The sequence below is a fragment of the Triplophysa rosa genome, linkage group LG22 (assembly GCF_024868665.1).
Source record: "Triplophysa rosa linkage group LG22, Trosa_1v2, whole genome shotgun sequence".
Taxonomy (NCBI): Eukaryota; Metazoa; Chordata; class Actinopteri; order Cypriniformes; family Nemacheilidae; genus Triplophysa; species Triplophysa rosa.
This window is the reverse complement of record NC_079911.1, coordinates 16,617,960-16,643,400: the sequence shown is the minus strand read 5'-3', so window position 1 is coordinate 16,643,400 and position 25,441 is coordinate 16,617,960. Positions and strand designations below refer to the sequence as shown.

The following is a 25,441-nucleotide window of genomic DNA, read 5'->3' as shown; positions in this document are numbered from 1 at the left end:
GGTGAGCCGACGCACTGCAAAGCACCTACTGTAGCTTTAAACTGCGCGCACCCGAGAGAGAGAGAGAGAGAGAGGAGGAGTGTTAACATTGCGGAGTTCTCGGGGATTCCGAGAATACACAGTTTGGACTCAGAGCGACTGTCGGTGTTGTAGGCGCCGATGCGTGTTTGGACTCTACTTCCATACGGCACGTCTACGCGCAGGAAACAGAGGTGTCTCCAAAACCCGGCCCGGAGAGCGGAATCAGGTACGTGTGTCGAGTCAAAGCGATATCAGCACAGCAGCAGCTAGAGGGACTGGGATGCACGAGACCATCATAATACTTTATAATTGCTTGATATGTTGTGATCGTGGTTGTGCGTTAAGATAAAAACGACGGTCATGGAGCGGTCGTTCACACATGGCGCTTTGTTGCGTTCATAAACACGGAAAGAAACGCAGGGCGTTATAGACGCGTTTTGAAAGTTGAACAGTTTTGGACTTCAAAAACGCTCGCCTGACGCACGTGCAGACTACAATTGAAAAATAGCGCAGACGGAACGCAAGTACGCGCTCTGACCCAGGAGCGCGATGGTCGCGCTGTCATTTAGTTTCCATTTTGTTTCTCTCTTACAGTCGGTGCGATGCGATGTTGCCGCTCGCACTGGTTCGTTCATTATTTATAGACGTGCTGGGTTAAGAAATAGCTTTTTCGGTTTGCGTTTTTCCAAGCAAGGGCTACATTAGGTGTATCAGACTTAAATAACGGGAGCATTGTGTTGACGTTTTTTTTTTGGACTCGGTGTGTTTGCTTGAACATTTTGTATTTATTTTGTATCGTCTTGGATATCACTAATGTTTGTGTTTAAGCGAAGCGACAGTCAAAAGCTTTCATTATTCTCATTATTCAGCTTTAGGGAAATAAACCATATTTAACCATAGGCAACTCTGCCTACAGGCAGTTCTTGGTGTTTCCAAAACCATATACTTTTGCCTACTGTTACCTGTCTATTCATTATTCTGTCTGGTTGTTTCATGCTGTTTGTTCAATGGAGAGCACCAAACAGGAGCTAGGCATCATAAATCCTCGGGGTATCTTTAGGACAAGACCTCACCTGCTAAGTGAGCTTGTAATTGATTGTGGTTTCTCTATTTACAAAGACAGCCCAGGGGGTAATGACACATAATGGACTTTGCATTGTTCATAGTTTTCATGAGGTTTCCTGTGGCTTCACTCAATAAAAATGGGACTGAGGGGGTCAAGGGTTAAAGTTTAAAGGTTGTCAAGCAGAGGCCATAGTCTGGGTCAGTGTTGGTTCAGGTGGCCTCAGAAGCTGTTTATGGTAAAGGACCAAATAATTTCAAAAAAGTGCAACAGTATGCATGTGCATAGTGGACAGAGGAACACGTTTTTAGACTTCATATTGTTTGTACAAGTCAGCTTTAGTTGATTTCTCAGTGGATGGAGGACAGAATGTAGGTTAAGTGAGTTAATGAATTCCAGCACTGATCACTTACTAAGGAGAAATGTTCTTGGCTGACACACATAATTTTGTCTTTCTCACTGAAATCGTTTTTGAAATCAAGTCGAGAGTTTTCCTCTCTTCGTGGAGTTTCATCTTCAACATCTCTAATAAGATGCAGGCATTTGATCTGTCTTTCTATGATCCAGATGTAAAAGGGCTTTTTGTGATTCCCAGTGGATTGTGGATGATGACGTTAACATTACTATCAAAATGGAAAATGCAAATTTCTCATGGTGGAGGTGGACAAATTTGGAGTGGTTAAAACAGGGCTGGTTGGTCACTTTCACATCATTTCCCAAACGTTAACCTCAATACTGAGGGTGAGGTCTGTTTGATTTAGGCTGTAAAGTGATTCAAATTACAAAGAATGTCTTGTTTGATGTATATCAAAAAAGTATTTTTTGGAACGTGCACAACTAAAAACAGATGCAAAAGATTTTAGAAGACACTTGGTGGGAATGGAAGCACATGCTTTAAGCGTATGAAACGTAAATTTGCATGGTGCAACATGTCGTAAATCCATAGAAGCCATGGGAGCTTTACACTCATTAACAAGTCAGTTGACAGCTCAGGGGCACGGTTTGTTCCTTGCACAGAGAATAGTTTGCTTCATACGTTTTATTGACAAAAGATGACCTGAGAAAAAACAGCCACCAGTGCTGAAAATATGAGCAGTTTGTGAACCAAAACAGAGTGAAAATGCTAAAAAAAAAAACTTGGAAATGTAGGTCTGTAAGGCGGATCTCCAACCTTGTAACAGTGGCATCATGAATTACATATATAGCAAAGGATAGATTTTTATATATTGATGTTCTTGCTTGTTTATTTTGCTGAATTTGTAGTGAAGATGGACTCTGGTGAACATTAGAACGACAGCACAGAAATGAGAAAATATTTGTAGAAGGTGTGGCATATATTTAATTTGTAAAACAAAAAAAAGTTTAGTTCTCTAGTTGCTGATTCTGAAACGCGTGTTCTCAGGTTATTTTATTGTAGTTACTATGGGGCTAACCTATAAATGCCAGCTGTATTTTTGTATTGCCTACTGAGCCCTGAGGTGTGTTTGTCCTGGAGGTCAAGGAATCCCGGCAATCAGGTTAAGCGAATTTCACTTCTCCTGTGGGCGGTTATTAATCATGTCTTATTTTAGGCAAATGGTAGTGCAAAGAGAGAGATGCTTGTGTTCCTCACAGTGTTTCTGGAGTTGTAAGGGTTAGTCATTCATCTCTTGAAGCCGAGAGCTGAATATACAGTATGCGCAATTCACAGTCCAAGGCCACAGCAGGCCAAGCTGTCCTTCACACCATCTTACTGGCGTGTCCTTTCAGATACTTTCAAAGCCAAAAGAAGGCCGCAATACACTGAGAGTTACAGAATGATCTGCTGTCGAGGCTTTGGTATGATATTCACAGAGCAAGTGACGTGAATATTCCCAGCTTCATTATTTCTTGTGTGGAAAAGCTTTCCATCGGCCAAAGCAATTAACTTAAGAGATTTTTTATGATTTAAAGATGGATATGCAGTTTATAAATAATGTTGCTTATGTAGCAAGTGGGGAGAAATTTATGATAAGGTTTCATTTGAAGCTCTAAACTCAGAATCTGGTTTGTACAGCAGAATTCAGTTCCCAGTTATTTTAATTACACAAATCATAAAAAAGTTTCTTTGAGATGTCTAGTTGATTAATTGACTTTTTTGGGGGGGAAATGGTAAAACCATTGCCTTTATATGAATAAATCTGGGATAATCTCTCTCTATTTGTATATTGCTTTTGTAGTGTAAATGGTTTAAATTATATTGTATTATATTATCAATTTATTTTCTTTAAGTTTGATGATACATATTACATGATTTCCATCCTGAAAAAACAATAGAAACCCAATAGAATACCACCCAATAGAGTTTCTATTAAAATACCATTATGAACCATTAGCTTTTCCCATTAAAACCATTATAAAACTCCTTTTTGTAGTGTGTTTTGGGCATTATTTCAAAAGGATTCATCTGCCAGATAACACTCCAACAGAATCCATCATAGACACCATTATAGTTTCCATTCAAACTAGGGGTGTAACGATACTTCGTATTACGATATTTCGCGATGCAAAAATGTTACGATGCGCATCGTAGAGAGATGGGGATATTTTACGATGTGTTTAATTCTATTCGTTCAGCGGTCAAGACGCTACCTACTCTGTGCCAGCGTGTCACGTGTGCTTATCTCACATATGCGGTAGAGAGAGAAGCACAAGACACAATCTGTGTCTCCAAGTGGTTTACAAAGCTTCTTATTTTCCTTCACAATCGCCGTTAAAACACAGCAAACTTGAAGCGTGACTGCAGGCGAGTCACCCCGAAACTCATTACAAAGGCAGCACAAACGTTTTTATATGTTAATTTATCCGCTAACGTGAGCTGCTGCATAACGTGATATGCAATATAAAGTAAGCCAAAAGAAACCGGCGCTGTTCCGATGAGAGAAGCGATGAAGTGAGTCGTACTGTAGATTAAAAGATCCAATGACATGCTAAAAAACAAGTATGTGATTTGCATGATTGAAGTAATGTAATACAGTTTATGTAATATGTTTTTTTGAAAGATATTTATCATTCATTACTGTCTCAAGCAAAGACAGCGCAGCTTCAAAGAGACACGAGCCAATAGCGCTTGAGCGTGAGCTCTGTCAGAGCGTTTCATTGGTTGAATGTACTGAACGAACACGCCCTTCACTGAACGAACGAATCAATTGAGTCAAAATGAGACTGAATGAACTGCTACATGTCGTTCATGGTCTAATATTTTCTGTGTTACAACAATGCATATCCAGTAGTTACTGAACTTTTCTGAAAAATAAAGGTAATGACCTGGTTTAATTTCATTCCAAGGTAAAGTCAATTATGTCGAAATAGTTAAATCTTTGTACGGAACATTTAATTACCAATTAAATGAGTTAATCCAGATAGATTTTAGTAGACTAATATAAAACTATGATAAATTGGGATGACTAAAACTAAATTGCATTTTAGTCAAAAGACTATGACTAAAACTAAATCAAAATTTGCTGTCAAAATTGACACTGCTCTTAATTCTAATTTCAGTTAAGCCTTAAAATGTTAAAATTCTTTTTTAAATTGTATGTGCAACAAAATAAGTTACTGAAATTGTTAATATTTTGAAAATAAATGTTATTTGAATTTCAGTTTCATTTTTTAATTTTAATTATAACCAATAAATGTATTACATTTTCTATTATGTTTTGGGCAGGGTACATTATATTGACTCTTCATAGAAAAATGTATTTTCTTTACATAAAGGGGAACATTTTTAATCATTCAAGTGGAAGACCCATTAGAGATGCAGCCTAATCTGTCTCATCTGACCACTTGTGATCAGATCACGTGAGATGGATGTTAATACCCAGCATAAACGGGCCTTTGGTATTTATCACTGGTTTGAGCCCATTGCTTCTGGCTCCCCGCGACCTTTGTTATGGAATGTCAAGGGTCAAGATTTATGTTGTCTTATGTCGTCGGACACAGAGCTGCATACCAAAAACCCGACAAGTAATAAAGTCCTGTCACTTTTGGAACGCTGAATCACTTAAGACTCACTTAGGGGGTTAAAATGAGTCGAGCTGTTGCCAGGCAACAAGGGACACATCAGCAGCCGCTAGATGTGGGGTGTAGCTATAGCTGTCCATCCCTTACTTGCAACCGGCGGTGAAATGTTGCCCCTGTTCTCCAAATGCTTTCTGATGCCTTATGCAGCAAGGCATGCTGGGATATTATTTCAGATGCCAGGCACTCCTGGTGTAGGATTTATAAAAAAGTAGACTTTTACATAATCAGACTTTCTAACCTTCTCAATGTGTGATAAAAAAAATGTATGCACCCCGACACTTCACATCTCTGTGGGTTGATTTTGTTTAGCATGTGTTGATCTCGTTCAGTAGTTTTGGAGACGTCCTTCAAACAAACTTCCTCGTGTCCTAGGGCTTCAGGCTTATAGAGACAGCACCTGCTTTCCTGGCATTAACGCTACGCTCTGACTTTGACTTTGAGTGACCTAAAAGCTTTTAAGTAACTCTCTTAAACAAGATTTGGTCATGTGATGCCATGTGAAGGATTTATGTGTCACATTTGAGTAAAGGGGTGGGGGAGCTTTTTCATTCACATTATCAGTTAACTGTGTAATATGAATATTGATTTCGTAATTGATTTTACGTATTACGGAAATGAAGGATGAAGGTATAAAAGATATATTATTGGGCATAATATTTATAGAATCAATTCTTTCAGTCATTTATAATAATAATGATGATGATGATGACATATCTTGTTAGTTTAGAATGAGACTTTTAAATGGTTTAAAGTGAAAAGTAAAACAATAAAAACATGGTTAAAAATAGTGATGTTTTCTGTATTTCATACATGTCACAATATTTTTGATGGGCAACGTTTTTTCAGTGTTTTTTTTTCAGTTCCTCTTAGTTTTTTTATCACTTCTACTCCACTCGACCGTGAACCGAAGCCAAACTTTTCAGAGAGTCGATGTTTGTGCGCTCTGCCTGAGACCGGGTTACTGTCACAACGAGGGTTGTGTAGAATCGGAACGGTCGCTAACCTGAAGTTGATGTTTACATGTTTCTGGTGCTCCGCTTGTGTAATCACATATATATATATATATACATCTGATTCAGACACAGGGGCCAGACGGATCAGATCAGATCTTTTATCTAAGCCACCTGTCTCACCATCCAGGGCTGCCCTCACTGGTTATATTAAGGTACGGCTTGCCCTAAATACACTTAAAGGTGTTTAATAAGGTCAACGATCGGTTTGATTCGGTTGCTTGTTGTTGCCCTTCAGGTTATTTATGTGATGTTGAATGTGATTGGCAGAGAGGTAAATGAGTGTTAATGAAATCAAATATCGTTGCTGACCTTCTGAAACCTCTGATGCCCAATTTTTTTTTTTTAATGTAAAAATCGCTGTTCTCAGTTTACAGTTGGAAAGCACTTTTTAATACTTTTTATTAGTTGTATATTTGCAAAACCCAGTTATAAACATAAAGGCTGACTAATAATCATGATTTATGGCAAAAAATAAAAATCATGAAATTCGGAGAGGTTTCATAAAGACAGCAGCGATATGCAATATAATGAATTACATAAGCTTGAATGTCGCCAGCGTTAAATTTAGGTGATGTTTAGCAGTTGATAAAACGTGTTAGCGTTGATAAATCCTTCACCAATAAATTCCACAGAACCACAAGAATCTCACAAGAAATACAGAAAAAAATGTGAATTGCTATAATAGCTCAATTTGATCTTGTTTTGTTTGTTTTTTCCTTCTTTGTTTTCTGTTACGGTGCGTTTTTACAGTGACAGTTTTTGCTGAGGAAGTTTACCCAAAGCACCGGATGTCTACATTTTAAAACTGACAAAACTCTCAGAGCATCCGAGAGTAAATTATCCCCGAGAGAGACGTACGAGAGCTTGTGTTGTTGACGTGTGAGAGGATCGGTGTGTCCCCGTGTGTGTTGTTCTCACCTTACAGTAAATGTACAGAACAGTTTTCACAGGCCCGAGAGAAAACTCATTACCAGCTCCTAATACTGTTAGCAAAACAAAGCGTAAGTTGGAAAGCTCAGTAGATTTACTTCTGTACAACATACAAATTTGGCCTGTGGTGATTCAGTATAATTGTACTTGTAAGGGCATTCAAGCAATACGTTCTTGTTTTTTCAGTTTGTGTGTTTTCTGGAAATCAAACCCATGACATTTGGGTTGTTAACTAAATTCTTTACCAATTGAGCTATAGGAACCATTTTCAAAGACCTCTCACCTCGAAAATGTGTCAAAGTGATGCCCAAATACACTTGTTTTGCTAACTGAATGAAAAATCTTGTGCGTGTTGCGTTGGTTTGGTTTCACACCGATTCTTTCGAACCCTGGTGCATTTGCATTTATCTTACTCTTCACAAACGTGCATGGTGTATGATAGAAACCAGAACACGGGTCAATATTTTGTATATTTTATTAATTTGGTGCTATTATGCGCAACTTTCACATTTTTCATGCGAACCGTACCCCATTCCCGAACTAAACATCAAGTGTAAAAGCCACCTAAGTCTACGTGCGTTTCCGCCGTCTGATAAGATGTGTTTTGTCTCTGATACACGTGTGTGTTCAGTGCTAAGAGTTCTTCTCTCTCTCTCTCTCTCTCTCTCTCTCTCTCTACTGTGTTTGTGTTTTCCATCTTTTTCTGAGGTCCCTGATCAAACTCTTCACACACTCGTTTTTTGAAAAACAGAAAGACAAAAGTGGGCCACGGTGACCTATTTTTTCCTCACAGTTCAGGGAGGTTGAGGGTTGCGCTGCTGCAGTCGGAAGGGCTGCACGGGCTGTCGCCAGACACAACCACACAGAAGTGGGTCAACGGAAAGGTCTGTCTCTCGTAAACGGATTGTAAATTTGGTGGAGAAAGTAGCAAATGAAGCGTGGATTACACGGTCAAAACTGTCTGTGATCTCAGAAGCTTTACGTCCCTTCCTTTTAACGGGATGTGAGCTCAGAAATGCTCATCTCATCTCTGTTACAGCTCAGGAATGATGGTACACACTTTAAGGGATAGTTCACTCAAAGATGAGCATTCTTTGATCTATTCACCCTCATGTCATTCCATATCTGTATGACTTTCTTTCTTCTGCAGAACACAAAAGACGACATTTTGAAGACCGTTGGTAACCAAAGAACACTGACCCCCATTGACGTCCATTGTATGGACACAAAACCCTTTAGACATTTCTCAAGATACCTTCTTTTGTTTTCTAAAGTGTCATATACAGGTTTTGAATGACATATTAATTGGGTGTACTATACCTTTAAGTTGAATTGTGTATGGAACCAAACTGAACACAGTTTTTATCAACAATGCTTTTTTGGACAATGACAGCTCATATCATTGTAACATTGTCAGTAGATGATGTATGTCACCCATCACAATTTCAGGTTTGACTCTTTGATACAGTACACACATTGACTGATAATTCAGGGGATTTGCATCCGCATTTAAATGTGATTGATACTCAAGAGACCTTGCAGTATGTGTGTTAGGGCTGTGCAATTAATCGAAAATAATTGTAATCGTCAATTCTGGCCTTCAACAATTACAAAAACAAAATAATCGACGTTAAACGATTATTGTGCCGCATTCCATTTTGCAAGGATCATCTCTTTTCTTGTGGTATAAATCCACAGCGCACCCCCTTCTTTTACAGTTGTTCAGCTGTGCTATTTCTTTACAATTTATTTTTCAGTTGAATTCACAGTTGAAAAGCCAAGTTTTTTTATTTTTCTATGCTGTTTTAAAACTTGGTGAGTAATCATGTTAAATAATCGGGATCTCAATATTGGCCAAAATAATCGTGATTATGATTTTTGTCATAATCGAGCAGCCCTAATGTGTGTTGCTCTTCAGAGTCCTGTAAGACAGCCAAATCTATAAAGAAAGCTTCAGTCCGAAGTTAAAGTGACGCACGCAGCTCGAGTCAAGGTTTTTATTTATAGTGCAGGGTAATTAAGATGACATCAGTATCCCGCACTGGTGAAAGCCAGGAGTCATGAGAGAATCACTGCATCGTTGTTACGATCTTGGACTCGGATCCCAGTGGGCGTGGCCTTTTATGACAGATTGTTGTTTTTGTCAAACGTAAAAGGTCAACAGAACCTCCTGTGTATACTGAGAGAAAGGCACAGTCAGACTGACAGACTGGCAACCAGCAGGACTTTGAACCCCAAAAGAAAGCTTTTCTTTTGAGTAATCGCTCTTTATGGCACTATTTAATATTTGATCTAAGAAGAGTGAACTACGGTTCGGGTTTTGTTTCTGAGACTTTGACCTGACCAGGGCGTTTCAATGTTTTTAAGGTTTGTAGTTATTTGCACAGGCCAGCGATTTTACGACAAACAATGGCGTAAAGGAAAGTGTGCTGGTGTGTGTGTTATGCTGGGTTCACACCAAACGCGATCAATCGCGTTATACGCTCTTTATTACTCATTATTTTCTCGTGAGTGACACGATCTGATAAATATTTTCAACCTTCGCGGAAGACAAGATTGACGCGCGTTCACAGCAAACGCGCCGCCTGATATGCGTCGCCCGATTTGCATCATTCGAACCGCCTGCCGCGAGTGCGCGTCTATACGCGTCTTTGCATTGACTTTGTATGTAATTTACTCGCTCAAAATGCTTAATTCGCGTTTGGTGTGAACCCAGTGTTAGGCCTCTGTTTGAAAATAATCTATTTCACATGTGTCTGGAATACTTGATTCTGATTGGTTAGTTGTGGCATTCTGTGTTTAGAAATTTTTGTATGACTATTAAAGGAACAGTTCGCCCAAAAATGGAAATTCTGTCATGGATTACTTGACCTCAAGTTGTTCCAAACCAGTATAAATGTCGGTGAACACAAAGAAAGATATTTGGAAGAATGTTTGTAATCAAACAATTTTGGGGCACTATTGACTACCACAGTAGAAAAAAATCTACTATGGCAGTCAATGGTGCCCCAGAACTTGGTAAAACCTAAAACGTAGTATACAGCGTCAAATTACTGTATCTTTTGCTCCCTTCACTGGTTTGAGTCATACACGTATTCTACAGATATTTTTATCCAAAAAATAGCATTATGGTCACTTGGTAATCGAACCCATGACCTTGGCGCTACTAACATTGCGTACTACAAGAATGCCATAGTTTTATATTCGAGTTGGACACTCATAACCCGCTAGATGATGTGTTGGTACGAATGACCTTTGATCTAATGGAGCGTATCGTGTTGCATGCGTGTCTCAAACAGGGCCAGGTGGGTGTTCCTTCGGTAATCTGATGAATTCCAGTGAAGGTGAGGAGAGCTCTGACGTCTCGGGCTCCTTCGTGCTACCAGAGGAGTCCACGCCAGATGGTGTCCAGCAGGATCGCATATGACATGCGATAACATTACAGTCAGGAAAGGTCAGTCCTTGTGGCGCTGCAAAGTGTCCCCCGAAGGACACGATCCGTACGTTCCTGTGTGTGCGGCGGGCAAGGTTTGGTGTTTAAACATGACATCGCTGTCCTCTTTCCTCACCTCTGTGTCGATGCACAGAGGACAGTACAAATATTTGTTTAAAGTGATGAACCTTGTGCGACCAAGGGCACTGCATTTGCATGACGATAAAATGTGCTTTATGTTCTACGGTAACGCAGGCGTAACATGCTCGCCTTGGAGTTTCGTCCTTGTTCAGAAAGGCACGTGGCACATTGGGCTGAAACTTTCATTTATAAAGGGATAGTCCAACCAAAACCTCTTGTATGATTGGAAAATTGTATGAGGAATGGTAGTAAAGTTACCATTTTTAGGTAAACGTGTTTTTGGGTAAATGTTGTTGTTGTTGTTGGCGAACATGGCCCTATTAGATCTTGTGCCGCACGTCACTGACAACCCATCCCAATTATGGAGCAGAATATTATCGTCACGTTACATTAATATTACGTTACAGTCTCTCCGTCTAAACCCGAGTTGGCCAGGCTGGTGTCTCAGGTGCCGTGAAGAGTCATCTAATCTCCCGAAACGGAGACAAACAATCTGTGGAAGGTTAAAAATACACCAGCGAGAGACGTTTTGAAATTCCGCCTGTATCTGAGTTTGGTGCTAAGGTTAAAGATCCAGCGTTCAGATAAGACTCCCCGCTGGGGTGGAGATAACAGCCACGCAGATTGAAAAGAGAGAGAGAGACGTTGGGGCGAGATTCGAGATGTCTATCTGACAGTGTGAAGGTTTTTGTCTTGCAGATTCAGTTCAAGGACGCCTGCAGGCAAGCAGCCCTGACTGTGCCAGCGATGTTTCTCAAGGTCACATGCGCTCACCCTGTGACTCTTAGCAACAACAGGAAGGGGGGGGGGGAGCGGCGGGTATAGGGGGCATTCACTGTAAAATCCTTAATTCCCCACATGCATACAGAAAGAGGACGTTAACCCTTCGAGTGTCTTCCTGTTGCAGATGTCGTGGCTGTGTTGAGGTAACGTTTAAGGACCGTCTCCAGGAAGCCGTAGCACAGCCATGAGTCTTCAAAATTGTTCGGTTGTACCATATTCTTCAGTGTTTCGAAATGAAACGTCAAATGGACCTGTTGCGGTCGCATACTAACCCGTTGAACTCTGTGCTGTCAACTGTTTCCTCTCTCGCTTTTAGCTTCTGCATCCGTTTCGATATGCAGTGATTGACAGTTAAACCTTTGTTATTATCAGCCGTTACATCGACATTACATGACAGCTGTCACACTGTCTTTCGTTTTACATCACGGGTTACTTTGTTTGAGCGGGTGTGTCTGAAAGTATCGTGTGTTGAAACAGGTCTTGGATGAATTTGTCAGTCAACATTTTGAAAGACCACATAACGCAATGTCCTTACACAGGATTTGCAGGTTTAAGGGACAGTTCTCTTGTCTTTTCAAATCTGTATGATATTTTGAAGAATGTTGGTAACCGAACAACGGCGGTACCGTTTCACTTCTTTTCTACTATTGTGTTCTGCAAAAGAAAGAAAGTCATACAGATTTGAAATGATAGAAGGTGTGTAAAGTTTTTTGCGTTTTTACAATAGTTCACCCAAAAATGAAAATACAGTCATTTACTCTCTCTCATGTTGTTCCAAACCTATATGATTTTACTTCTGGCGAACACAAAGAAAGAATTGTACTTGTCTTTCTTTTTTTGCCATACGTTTACAGTGAATTGACTTTGAGGGTTTTAAGCTTCAATACAAGATGCCAAAGAGTATACAAAATACAAAAGAAAGTCCATATGACGTGCAATGTTTTGAAGTGCTCTGAAGTCATCCAGTAGCTTTGCATTAAGAACAGACTGAATTCATTATACAGTCATTTAACTCCTGTGAACTGTTATCCCTTGCCATGGTTTTTTCATTTTCATTTCCTTCCTTCATTTTTGGATGAGTCGTTTGTTTAAAAGTGGATTTAGTTGAGTAAGCCAGATCGACCTGATGTGACTTCCAAAATATCTCTGGTGCGGCACGAGGTATCTGTGCTAATCTAATCTGCTCCCTAAACACTCGTTTTCACCGTTTGGCGACATTTCGATTGCAATGAGTAACCATGGAGACCCAATGATCAATAACCACCGTCATGATTACGGTTCTGTCCGTCGTAAATCTTCCACTGGCCGGCGTCCAGCTCATTTCATTTCCTCGCCACAGATTAGTTTCCGTTTTACTCAAAACAGAAGCTTTTTCAGATGATAAATTATACAATCGCTACAAATTTGTCAACAACTTCCGCAAAACCCATCCTTGTTTGCATTACGATGTGTAAAAAAACAAATCGACACTTGCGAGTGTAGCGCTGTAAGGTCTGTGGCGGTGCCGAGGGAAGGGCATTCATCTTTAATATTAACGAGTCTCTCTGTGGCAGGAGACCCGGCAGCTTTGTCCCTCTCTCTCCTCTCGGCTCGCCTACGCTCCCTCCTCATTTAATTAACAGAAGAGAGATTATGGAGGCCTCGGGGTCGTGACGATTTGATTTAAACATAGAAGTGTTAAAGGATTGTCGTACTCTTGGCTGATAAAGTTTGGGGAGGAAGAAAATAATTATTTTGTTAATAGGAACACGTTGTCTTTGTCTCTTGATGAATATGTCACGATTTAAACCATCGCTGTGCAGCTCGATATCATTCGTATGTGAGTCACGATTAAAACGGAATTGAATAAAAATATTGATACAAAATCAGCACGATAGCCAATCTGTAAAAGTCCAAAAATAACGTTTTCACAAATATATTTAGTGTACAGTATATCGATATGATTGAATCAGCACCGGCCTTTTCAACAAGATATTTCTAGGGTGGATGTTGGTGTCTGCTGCGGGATGAACAGGGCACGCCGGTAATCAGGTGCCGATGCCTGCAAGCTAGAAGCCCGATGGCCCCAAAATAATGTTGCGCATGTGCCCTTTCCTTTTCCTAGAGCCGAAGTGGTTAACATTTCGCTGTAATTGGCACCCACAGCTGCTCTCCGGTCCGACAGGGATGAGTCTGAGCCTCTGCCTTGCGTGACAGCTGCCTAATTGGGCATTCTCCCCTCGTGGCAGGTGCCTCCTCCTCCAGCCGGGGCCGCTGACGAATGGCAGCAGATTACAGATGAGGACACAGTGACCCTATCTACCTTCCCGTGCCGTTAGCGGGGTGGGGTTGGGTAGTTTAGCAGCGCTGGGTTACCAGGAGAGAGGATGCGAGAGGGCAGGGCTCTGCCAGGTGGCAAATCTTTAAGAGTGTCACATGACAGTGTCAGTATGTCAAGGTCGCAGACAGCAGCATTACTTCTTTCATTTGTTGAGAGGTTTTCACTTCAGTTTATAGCTTCTGGCTGTCTTCGCACCTCTGCTGAGAGAGAGAGAGAGAGAGAGAGGATGCCTGAGTCTGGTTGTGTCACTTTCATCTCTGCTCTCATGCTGTGTGTGAGGTTGTGTCCTCTTGTTAGTGGCGATTAATGATACTGGTTATGTAGAAAATGAAATATTCTGCAGATGTCGTGCTGTTGGCTTTACAGTACCTTCATCACAATGGAGATCAAAAACACACTGAGCTGGCACAGCGGTTTTTAATCTGGATAAATTGCACAGGGACAGTGTTTTTTATTTGTGGTCATGCTTAAAAAAAATCTAGCATTTACCCTAATTTTTTCCAGACCTGTATGGTTTTCTTCTGTTCGACACAAAAGAAATTGTTTTAACTTATTTGTATTGAAAAAAAGGAGCCTTTGCCAAACATCTCCTAATGTGTTTCACAAAAAGTAGGTTTGGAATGGCATAAGGGTGAGTAAGTGACAAAATTGACACCTTCCCCAAGTAGGATTATCATCGATTTTTGAGTCACAAAAAGACTCCAGTATCCATTAAAGGGAAAATAAAAATTCTGTCATCATTTATTCCCCCTCGAGTTGTTCCAAATCTGTATACATTTCATTGTTCTGATGAACACAGAGAAAGATATTTGGAAGAATGCTTGTAACCAAACAGTTCTCGGCCACCATTGACTACCATAGTAATTATTTCTAGTATGGTAGTCAATGGTGGCCGAGAACTGTTTGGTTACAAGCATTCTTTCAAATATCTTTCTCTACAGATTTGGAACAACTTGTGGGTGAGTAAATGTTCATTTTGGGGTGAACTGTTCCTTGAACATCCGTCAGTCAGCTCAGCCGGAAGGTCAGTTTAACGGATCTACCTATATCCTACTGTAAACTCAAGTGTTTGTTTGTGTTTATACATGTGACTGCAAATAGGTTCTTCATGCCCCCCTCAATACCCTCACCTCAGACGCACAGGTGCACTTGTTGTTTTGTATATTTTTGGCTCAAAGGGGTTGTGCAGTCGCTGCTGTACTCCAGGTTTGACTCTAACCTTGTTTCCCCTGTAGCTGTTTTGAAGTGTCGAGTGGTACAGGGGTGTAATCTGTGTCCTGACACACACACACACACACACACAAACACAGCCTTGAGGCCAGGACTGATCATCCAGGCTGCTTTATCCAGGCTGCTTTCTCATTCCCAGCAGCACAGGGAAAGAGTTGAAATGTGTGTTTGAGTGAGCGTGTGTGAGAATGTGATTTGTTTAGTGTGTGTGTGGAGGAGAGAGAGATTCATTAGTATTCTGCTGAGGAGTCCTGGCGATAGAGCAAATTGATTACCACACTTCACCTGTCTGAGCCTCCTGAGATCCGCAGCGAAGAAGCCCGCTCTGTGCCCGAGCTCACGTCGCCTGAATAACGGTGGACGGCTCTTATCAGCTGTCATTTAAAAAGCTTACAGTCAAGTCACTGTTGTTTTAGTACTGTATTCTACTGTAGGCACAAAGGGGCGTGTTAGGGGGGTGAGAGGGTTGCTTGATGTGAATGCATTTTTAGTGAGGGTTTTTAGCCTGTTTTGTTGGGTTGAGAGTGGATAGTAGCAATTTTTGTTTGTGTGCTTCAAATTGACTCGTCCATCCAAGCACCTGGAGACCTGAGAAACACACCTGGATGAGACGGGAGGACAGGTGGAGGAGGTGCAGGAGAGACCGGAATTGGCTGAGGATATGAAAGTGGGAAGGTGTGTAGTATGGAGTGGGAGGAGCTGTTGTGGTGTTAAGAGTGACTTCAGAGGAAAGGAGGAGCAAGAAAACGATCGATTTGGAAGCGTCAGTGCTGTGATTAAAGAGACAGTGGGTGAATAGAGTGGAGTCTAGTGTTTCTCTGAGAAGCGTGCGTGTGTGCGCTAGAGCTCTTGTGAAAAGAGTGTACAGCGTACTCGTGTGGCATTTCGTTGGCTTGTTCAACAAGGTGTCGTGCCAGCTGGAATGATGCACCAGGGGGAGAAACCCTTTTCATTGGTTAAGTGCACTTAATCGATTGAAAAAATGTATAGATTCTTTTTAAATTTAATTTCTTGTCTTGCATTGAAGTTAGGGCTGTCACGATTATGAAATTTGCTGACGATTAATTGTCTAATAAATCATTGCGATTATGACGATTAATTGTCTGTTTTAGAGCTTTGGCTTTTAATTCTCATACATTTTTTATTCAGCTTTGAAACGACTATATTGTTCTGAATATAAAGACTATGTTCTTTTTCTTGGAAATACATAAGAAAAAATTGGGTCATCATACTTAAGGTTTAGGCTTTTACCTGTCAATAATACAACCGCCAAATACTTGTAAATTGATCAGGAGTGAATTGAAGCCACCATTAAAATACTATCAGTCATAGAAAAGCTTCTAGTCTGTTTTTTTTCTCACTTGCAAGACTACAATAAAAGTTTACTGCTATGTTAATGAGATTTTAATAGACTGGTTTTCACACTGAAATAATATTAAATTGTACTGCAGGTTATTTTTATGGTATATGCTTTAGTTTTTTTTTTTAAGTGATTGTGTTGTGGTGGTACATTTTACAAGTATTACCATGCTTTACAATATATTTACAATATATACAATAAAATATGCAATATGCAGATGCACTACAGCTCCCCCTAGTGTCTTCTGTAGAGATGTGCAATAATTGCGATGATCGGGATGAGGTCAAACAATCGCGATGAGATTATTATTTAATAATTGTGACAGCTCTAATTGAAGTTAATAAATATGAAAGTTTTAGAGTTACACAGAAGTGCAGAATTATTATGAGATTGACAATAAAACCTTATAGAGGACTTTTATTTATTAATTTATTCAATGTGTCATAAAAGTGTGTTTATTTTTACTTGTGCCAGTATGTGTTAGTTATGGTTTATTAAATGCATTAAAGGGTTTGTGTGTAATATTTAGGAGGATCTATTGACAGAAATGCAATATAATATATAACTGTCTTTAGAGGTGTATTAAGACCTTACATAATGAAGCGTTATGTTTTTATTACTTTAGAATGAGCTATTTCTATCTACAGACACTGCGGGTTCCCTGGAATTCGCCATGTTGTTTCTACAGTAGCCCTAAACGCACACACTGCTCTACAGAGAACGTTTCGTAAATACGGTAGTTCCTTCAGCAAATCTTTATCCTGTGAGAGCTGTCGTAGTGCTTCGATAGGGAGGGGTGGAGTGAGCCATTGGTTGCAAATCGCAACCTCACCAATAGATGCTGCTAAAATCTCATCATTGCAACTCTAATGCATTAACAAATCACAATCAGCCTTTTTCCTAACAAAACTTTTTTAGTTTTTCGTTTTCTCAGTTTTAACAGAAAACAGCGTATTTATGGTATAGTGCTGTGTTGTTTATATTCATTGGCCAGTGGCCATGCCTAGATATTTTATTTTATTTTATTTTATTTGTTTCTTTGTAAATGCGTTTGTTCAGATTGACTTGTTTCTATTCCAGACTCAGTTTGCAGCATTCCATGAGATTAACTTTTTATTTACTTTACTTTTTATTTCACTGCAGTACAAAAGTTTACCAGCGTTAAAGTTAGGTCGTGTTTGTTTAGGTAGCCTGCTGCTCTCCTTATTTAATTTTCTCGAACCCTATTGAATTTACAGATTCAGCCCCGCATACCTGAGTAAGCCATTGCCAAACAGCAGATGTCGTCGATAACATGTTGGAATGCAGTTTACACAGTTCCCCTTCCTTAAAATTTCTTTAACCTTGGTTTACCTTTAACACTGGGGAAGCGTCTGCCGGGCCGGTGTGAGATATTAGCAATACGCCCAGCGAGGACCGGGTTGTCACATTTTATTAACGCCGAGCGCTTCGCATGGACTCCAGCTGTTGCACGGACGTTGATGTACTTGACCTTGACTCGAAGCGTAATTTCTGTGCCGCGCCCTATTTTTAATCACGCATTTTAAATGGATTACAGACAGTATTTTATTATGGGGACGGTTCATTAACCTTTTATTTTTGGGGGGGTACGTTGTGCAGACTTCGGCGTGGGGCGGGGCTAGATTCCAATTAATTTTGTAACCCACATACCAGAATTGGCAGATTGGCTTTGGATATCACATCCCTGACATTTACGTCAAGAGGTTCAGCATTTAAGTTTTTTTTTTTTTTTACAAAACTCCTCAAGGGAAATTGACTCTCAGCCACTGATGATGGTTTGACCTTCCTGCTCGGGGTGTCTGGGTGAGTAAAGACGCCCGGCCGTGATAAAGTGCCCTGTGCACTGCTGTTGCCTTCACCACTGGCTAGTGAAATCACTTGAAATGCTGTTGGGTGTGAATGTTTGACATTGTAAGAGATAATGGATAATCACTTGCCTGCCGCTGGAGGGAGAGAGATTGAATGAGGGAGAGAGAATTATTTTCTGCAGAAATGCTCAGCAGGGGTCACGTGTAGTAGGATGGACGAATATGTGGTCAATTTAAATACGCATGCTACCATGCCCTTCTAATATTAAAATTTGCATATTTTTCATTTCTTTTAAAGGGATAGTTCACCCCCCCAAAGTTTTTAATCATTTACTCCCCCTCTTGACATTTTAAACTTGTATGACTTTCTGTCTTCTTCAAAACACATAAGAAGATATTTTGAAGAATGTTGGTAACCAAAAACCGCTGGTCCCTGTTGACTTCTATTGTATGGACACAAAACCAATGCAAGTCAATGGTGACCAACGGTTTTCTGTTACCAACATTCTTCAAAATATATTATTTTGTGTTCTGCAGAAGAAAGTCATAGAGGTTTGGAATGTCAAAAGGGGAGTAAATGATGATTTCCTTATTGGGTGAAGTATCACTTTAGGTGTTTTGTTTGTAGTGTGGCAACCTCCACTTGCAGTGCATAGGCAGAAAAAATATCTTGACCTGGCCCATTAAGATTAGTGTGATATGTCAGATGGCTGTGTTTTGTCTTTGTTTGTTATTTTTGGGTCAGTGACTCACACTATTCTTCTAACGGAGACTGAAGATTGAAGTAGTTAATGAATTAGTTTTCCTTCTCTGTTCTTCTACATGATTTAGCTTAACCTTCGCAATAAATGCGACTTGTGTCAAATTCAAGGTACCAGTGGTGGGTGTTTCCGTTAAGAAAAGTGGAGCTGGGAAGGTGTTTACTTAGTTTGTTCCTGTAGCTTAACCGTCAAAGATCATGAGTTTGAATGCTTGTGTAGGTATAATGTACAACATTCTGAATATTCTAAGCATGAGCGTGCTGTTGAATTGCTGTAACAGCGTTCCTAGCTCAAGGTCAAACTCCTTGGCAAACCGCAGTAGCATGTTATCCTGCTGCTGAAGGGGCAGGACGTGGAGGTTAAGATGCTTTCTGACAGCTGAGCACTGCTTCGCCGTAGCTGGAGAATCCTGTATTAATTAACCTTTGTGGTGGCGGATCTGACAGTGGGAAGTCAGGAGTGTTTATGAAGGCAATTCTGACAGGGTTCAGGGCCGTCGAGCGAGCAGCCAGCGGTTCTGTCATGTTATCTGATGTGGCGGTGGAGCGGTATGACAGGTGTGCCGTGCCCCTCCACACCTGCGAGCGCATCCGAGCCACCACTGGTTTGACACTTGTTTTTAAAGGGGGACGTGTTTCATGTTGCTATGTCAGGAAGATTCTTCCATCTACAGAAAATTGTATTTATGTTATAGCTCCAAAATTTAAAAAAAGCTGATATAAAAGCTGGCATATAGGTGCTTTGAAGGATTGCTTGTGACCCCGTAAACGATTTTAGCATAACTGTTTTGCATATTCTACAACAATGCATCAAGTTAAACAACAGAGATTTTTGTCTGCAATTTGTTTTAAGATACTCAAGACGGGCAGCAGACAAGAATCTTACTAACAAAGTTTAGGCAAATTTGTTTCTTTTGGATATCAGGCCTTGCCCACAGGTTCTGCAGACTTCCATGTACTTTGCTCTTAGGCTGTAATTCTCAGAAGTTTTAGTTTACATGGGGAAAGATAGACATTTAAAGGGCATCTGAGGTCTAACAATAACACATCTTGGGCATTTCCACTGTTATGGATGTGACATTTGAAATCAAAACCTGAAATATAAATTCTTAGAAAATATATTTATTATCACTATAAGGAAGTATCTGTTTAAGTCCAGACATGAGAAAAATATCAGTGAATACACATTTTCTATTTTAAAAGAGGGAAAAACTGTATGCGTTATGGATGTGAAAAAAGTTTAGACAGAATTTAAAGAACGGTATGGTGATTGTGATGATGCTAGGATGTTGACACCTGTCACTCATGTTGTGTTTTCTCTTCCTGTGTTGCAGGTTCCCGTGTGGCCACGTCTTGAGATTAGAAGAACAAACAAACACTGCGCCTGTGGTTCCTCCCAGTAGATATCCCAAATATAGAGCAGACTAGATGCTTATACGAGGCAGAAAAACTTTCTCGTTCCTCTAACTGTGCTCACGCCATTGTGAAGCAGTGCGGATTTTGTCAGGCTGTTACTGACTGCAAAGGAATGCCAGCTGGGTTGGCCTGCCGTAACATTATAAATGCCCAATGGTTCTGTACGTAAAACTGACTAGAAAAGAAACAACGTCCAAAGCACTGTTGGAGTTCTCTGATCTCATCATTTATGGCACATATGCTCTCAAGGCGTTTTCAGCATTAACAAAACACATCAGGGCATCCTACTGTTGAACATGACTCATGGGGTGGAGTCTGGCCCTGAAACTCAACAGGATTCCACTGCTTTAACATATCTAGAAGGTTTGCTAATGCATCCAGTCACAACTGGGCCTGCTGCCACTGTTACACGGAGAACAGAACCAGATCGCCACGATGAGGAAAATGCCAATCAGGTGACTCTGGTGTTTCAGCTCCCCAACCATAGCACCCCCTCGCCAGACAAAGGCAGCCCACCCATTGCAGCCTCCCAGCACCTTAAAAAAGCAAGACTGCTTCGCTCGGGGCCATGGAATGAAGCCAACAGCCAGAAGTGTACAGGATCTGTAATTGAAGTGAATGGACCGAGAAGGGAGCATTATAAAGGAAGCCTGGATGGTGCTGGACAGGGGGAGAGCACCTTGCTTGCTTCTCTGCTGCAGTCCTTCAGCTCTCGCCTGGAGAGCGTTGCTTTGCAACAGCACATTTCACAAAGCCACAAACATCATGACATGGAGAGCGGTGAAAGCGCTCCTGTTGATAAAGACTCCTTCCCAAGTTACGGCACAGCATCTGGCCGCCTCAAAAGCCTCATGAAGAAAAGCAAGCAGCAGAACCATAACACTGTGCCTTATTGTCGTCAAAACCGAAGTTCAGATTCTCCTCATTCCTCTCAAAGTTCAACTCAGCCCACTGGTGCCGAGTCGATGCCCTGCACAGAGCGGCTCAAGGCTGTTGCAAATATGGTGAGGACCAGGTTAAGTCCAGCCCCCTCTCCTAAACCCAGTGTAGCCTGCAGTCAGCTGGCCTTATTGCTTTCCAGTGAAGCCCATCTACAGCAGTACTCCAGAGAACAGGCCATAAAAGCACAATTAACCAGTCGATCAGCCAGCGAGAGACTAGCAGCCATGGCTACTCAGAAAACGCAGGATACAAGGCCTCCCAGCATAGGGCAGCCACCAACCGCTCCAGACATGTTGAGCCCTTTCAATATCCAAAATGGAACACTCCCCTCACCATCATTAAAGACTAGCCCTTCACTAGCTGCATCACCCTCCACAAAACCTCCCAAAGAAAGACGGCCCTTTGACAGACACAGTCGACCTCCGCAGAACTGCAGCAGCTTGTTGCTTCTCCTCCTCAACAACCACAACTCCCAACAGCGGCTCACCAAGAATGGACACCTGGAGAATGATTGCGGTATTGTGCTGAGCCGGCCCTCCTCCCTTCAGTCCGACAGCGAGTACTCCAACCAGGAGTACAGTCTGACCAAAGACAGCAGCGATGCCGAGAGCATCTCCAGCTGTTCCCCCATTGACCTCTCTATGAAAAGAAGAGCCCCCAGCCAAAAATCTGAGCCCTGCTCTTCTTTCACCCCCTCTCTGTACAAGCTCACAGACTCTCCCATAAACAAATGGAAGCCGGAACCTTCTGTGCCAAAGGTCTACGAGGCCACAGATCTGGATACCAGCCCAGACATGAAATCCCATGATAAGGTCACTCTAATGCAGTTACTGCTAGACCGCAAAAATAACGAGAAGGTAAACAAAGGTTCAGATAATCCTGGTTTATGGCCTAACACAATCATCAGCAGCTTGGGTACAGCCTCGCTAAAACAAATTGTTATGCCAGAGGACAGCGGGACACAGAGTCCTCTGGACCGGCAGGTGGGTGGAGGGCTATCTACATTCTGTTCTGTCTCCCCCTCATACTCGTACCCCTCGCCCTGTGCTCAGTCCAGTCCTCTAGATCTGTGCAAATCTAATGCCCATTCAAGTGAGAAGAAGGTGGACCCTTCATTTAGTGCCAGCAAGCTACTACAGAATCTGGCACAGAGTGGTACAAAGAACCTGTCTCCCTCTTCCCCTCCTTTGCACTCTCACAAGCCTACAAGCAGAAGGCAAAGCCCAGAACTTGAGCTAAACAAGCCTCAGGCACTTCTGGATCGTCTTGTTGTTCCAGTCAAGCGCAACAGAACCTCCATGCTGGATGGTCCCCCCGCTGCTCTCACACCTCACAAATGTGAGCAGTCGCCTTTGGCGTCAACACAGATAGAAAATCTTCTTGAGAAGCGTACCGTACTTCAGCTTCTCCTGGGAACAGCTTCCCACAAGGGCAGAACCAATGGACTTAAAGTCTCAGAGGAGAAGCCTCAGGGGGTCACTGCCAACTGTGAGAGCCTAAATGGACCTTCAAATCTTAAGATCAAAACAGAGCCTGTTGAAGAGAACTGGTCATCAGAAAGCTCTGATGACGGGATGCACAATCAGAAACGATTAAAACAACACAACAACAAAGCACAGGACAAGATCAAACCTGAGCATTGTCCTACAGAAACTGCTGCTAAATTTGGACTTCTCAGCGAGCTTTTACAGCAGAATGCTACCTATCAATCAAACCCACACAACATGCTCTTTACTAACTCTGTGAAGGAGGAGCCAATGGATTTTCACAGCACTCTCCCTAAAAAAAGAAAACTGTGCGTTGAGCTGGCAGAGCACCTGAGTAATGAACTCCGTCAACGGTCAGGAGATAGCACTAGTGACAATTTGGTGTCTAAAACAACTGAAAACAATGGCAGAGGACTGATAAGACCAAAAGAGGAAGATTTACTTGGGAGTCCCAGGAGCAAAGCTCAACTGTCCCGAGAAAGCCAAGGCTTCAATGTTCTTAAGCAACTCCTACTCTCAGAAAACTCTTTAAAGGAGCTTGCCCAGCCCAGAGAAAGTCCCGTCCTCCCTCAGGCGAACTGTGCAGCTAATGGGAGCTTAACTAACTCTGCTTTTCCACACTTGCCATGGTACCCCTATTCTGTTGGTACAGGCTCTGGTGTGCCCAAAACAGTTTCTATTCCCACATTAATAGATAGCACAGGGGTATCGCAACTTTGGGCTAAGGGCTCTCCTAAAGCCAGCTGTAAATCCGTTATAAAAGAACCTGAGAGGTCACTTAGAGAAACTATTAGTAGGGAGGAAAGATCCAGTCTTGACTCGCCTCCTTTAACCAGGTCTAACCCAATTCTGTACTACATGCTCCAGAGGGGAAATGGTCAGCTAAGAACTGATATTCAGGATCAGGTCCAGCCGGCGCACTGTGTCACAGGTGTTAAAGTGGAGCCATGCAGTGACTATGAGCACAGCATTAGCTCTCCGGCCCATAGACAAACTCACAAGCGGAGAGAAGGGAGTCTAAATGGCTCGGTGGAGAAATGGTAGATGTTTGAGAAATGTGTGCATGTCTGTGAAATCTTCTTTATTGGTTTTAATTTGAACAGAATAAATGGCCGAACATCTTTGTTCTGATATTTGCCCCCGCTTTGAATTATTTCATATATGTGTTTGTTTGATTTGTTTGTTGTTCTCATTGATGTCATGAATTGGTCCTTCAATGTACAATTTTTTTGCTTCTTTTAAGATTTTTTTAGCATGTATGCTAATCTAACTGTTCAGCACAATGTAAAAATGAGCTTTTCCTCCTTCCACACCTGAAACATTTATGAAGAACATTCACTGACGTGTATTATTGATGAATCCAGAAATGTTACTGCTAATTTCACTCTATATTTATCTACAGCCGAATCAGGTCCTTTTCCATTTTTCGAGGCAGAGAAAAATGTACAGTTTAAGCACAATGGAATATTGGATTTGTGGCATTGAAAAGTCCAATTGTAACGGGAAAATGTATATTTTCTTATAGCAGAGTTTAAGGAATGGGTTGTAATCTATCAGGTATCTTATATCTAAGACTAGCTAAGGTCAAGAGGGGTTATCAGATGTTTAGGTCTAAAAAGGCAACAACATTTACTGGAATGTTATGTAATTGTAACTTAGTCAGATTTACAGTGCTTAATTTCATCTGGAATGAAACCGTAGGTGTTACCGTGGTGATAATGGCATGATGTTTTAAAAACACAAGCAAATGCAAGTGTCATATTTTAGCCAGTGAAATTTATCTTTTTGCATTTTATATAATTTGTTTTGTACTTTAAATATTCTATATGTAGCATTTTGCAGGTTTCAGTAGACTGTTATGTTATGAAGTATAGACGATTTTGCTGAGTGCTAGTTTGTCCCCCAAAGCCATGAGGGTTAACTATGAATTATATTTCTAGAATATAAAGAAAACGCATTCAGTGTGAATTAAACACTACTGTGAGAAGAAATAAGAATCTGTCTTATTTTTTTTTTCTTTTGTCTTTTGATCATACAAAGGCCCATCACTTACAGAGTCTTAAACCTTAACATTACAGATTTTATTCCACGTTCTCTGTGCAACACGTTTTGACAATGATTCAGTAAATTTATGTAAATATTGCTTTCGTGATGAAAGATGACTATTTTGTATTGTACCAGAAAAAAAAAGTTTTTAATGTCTTGCATTGTACATATGAAATGTGTAATAATGTACATAACAACCAGAGAATGACACTTTTTCTGCATGTCTCTATGTTGTGGGCTAATGATAATCTCTGTTCAAAGCTCTGCTTTGCAGCCTGTAGCATGTACACGCATGGGGAGTCCCTGTGTTTGGGGAAATGTCAAGTCTTAAAATAGATGTTTTTCTCATGAGGAGATGGTACTTAACCATAATCTGTCTGCAAATGCTGTCCTAGACTGTTGAGCCTGTGCTCAAACCTGCCAGGACAAATGTTTATTCATTTTATTTTTGAATGTTTTCACATTTCTTTTGGTTAACAACTGAAACAACATTGGTATGTATTTAATTTAGAGACAGTTTCATATACTTACTCCAATTATAATCGGAGAAAATCTTTTGGGTTTTCTTATGTTCTTTGGTGTTTATTTGCACTGATAGCATAATTAAAATATTGAAATGCACAGAA

General features: G+C 41.0%; 1 protein-coding gene across 2 annotated transcripts; it reads left to right on the top strand.

Annotated features, from left to right (window-relative positions):
• On the top strand, window positions 1-25,441 carry nrip1b (nuclear receptor interacting protein 1b). Of its 2 annotated transcripts, XM_057321442.1 has the most exons (3): window positions 1-247; window positions 10,368-10,522; window positions 20,259-25,441. In XM_057321442.1, the coding sequence occupies exon 3, from the start codon at window positions 20,637-20,639 to the stop codon at window positions 23,811-23,813; it is 3,177 nt and encodes a 1,058-aa protein (XP_057177425.1). In that variant the 5' UTR covers window positions 1-247; window positions 10,368-10,522; window positions 20,259-20,636; the 3' UTR covers window positions 23,814-25,441. The 2 variants fall into 2 exon arrangements, with proteins under 2 accessions (XP_057177425.1, XP_057177423.1); XM_057321440.1 differs by lacking the exon at window positions 10,368-10,522.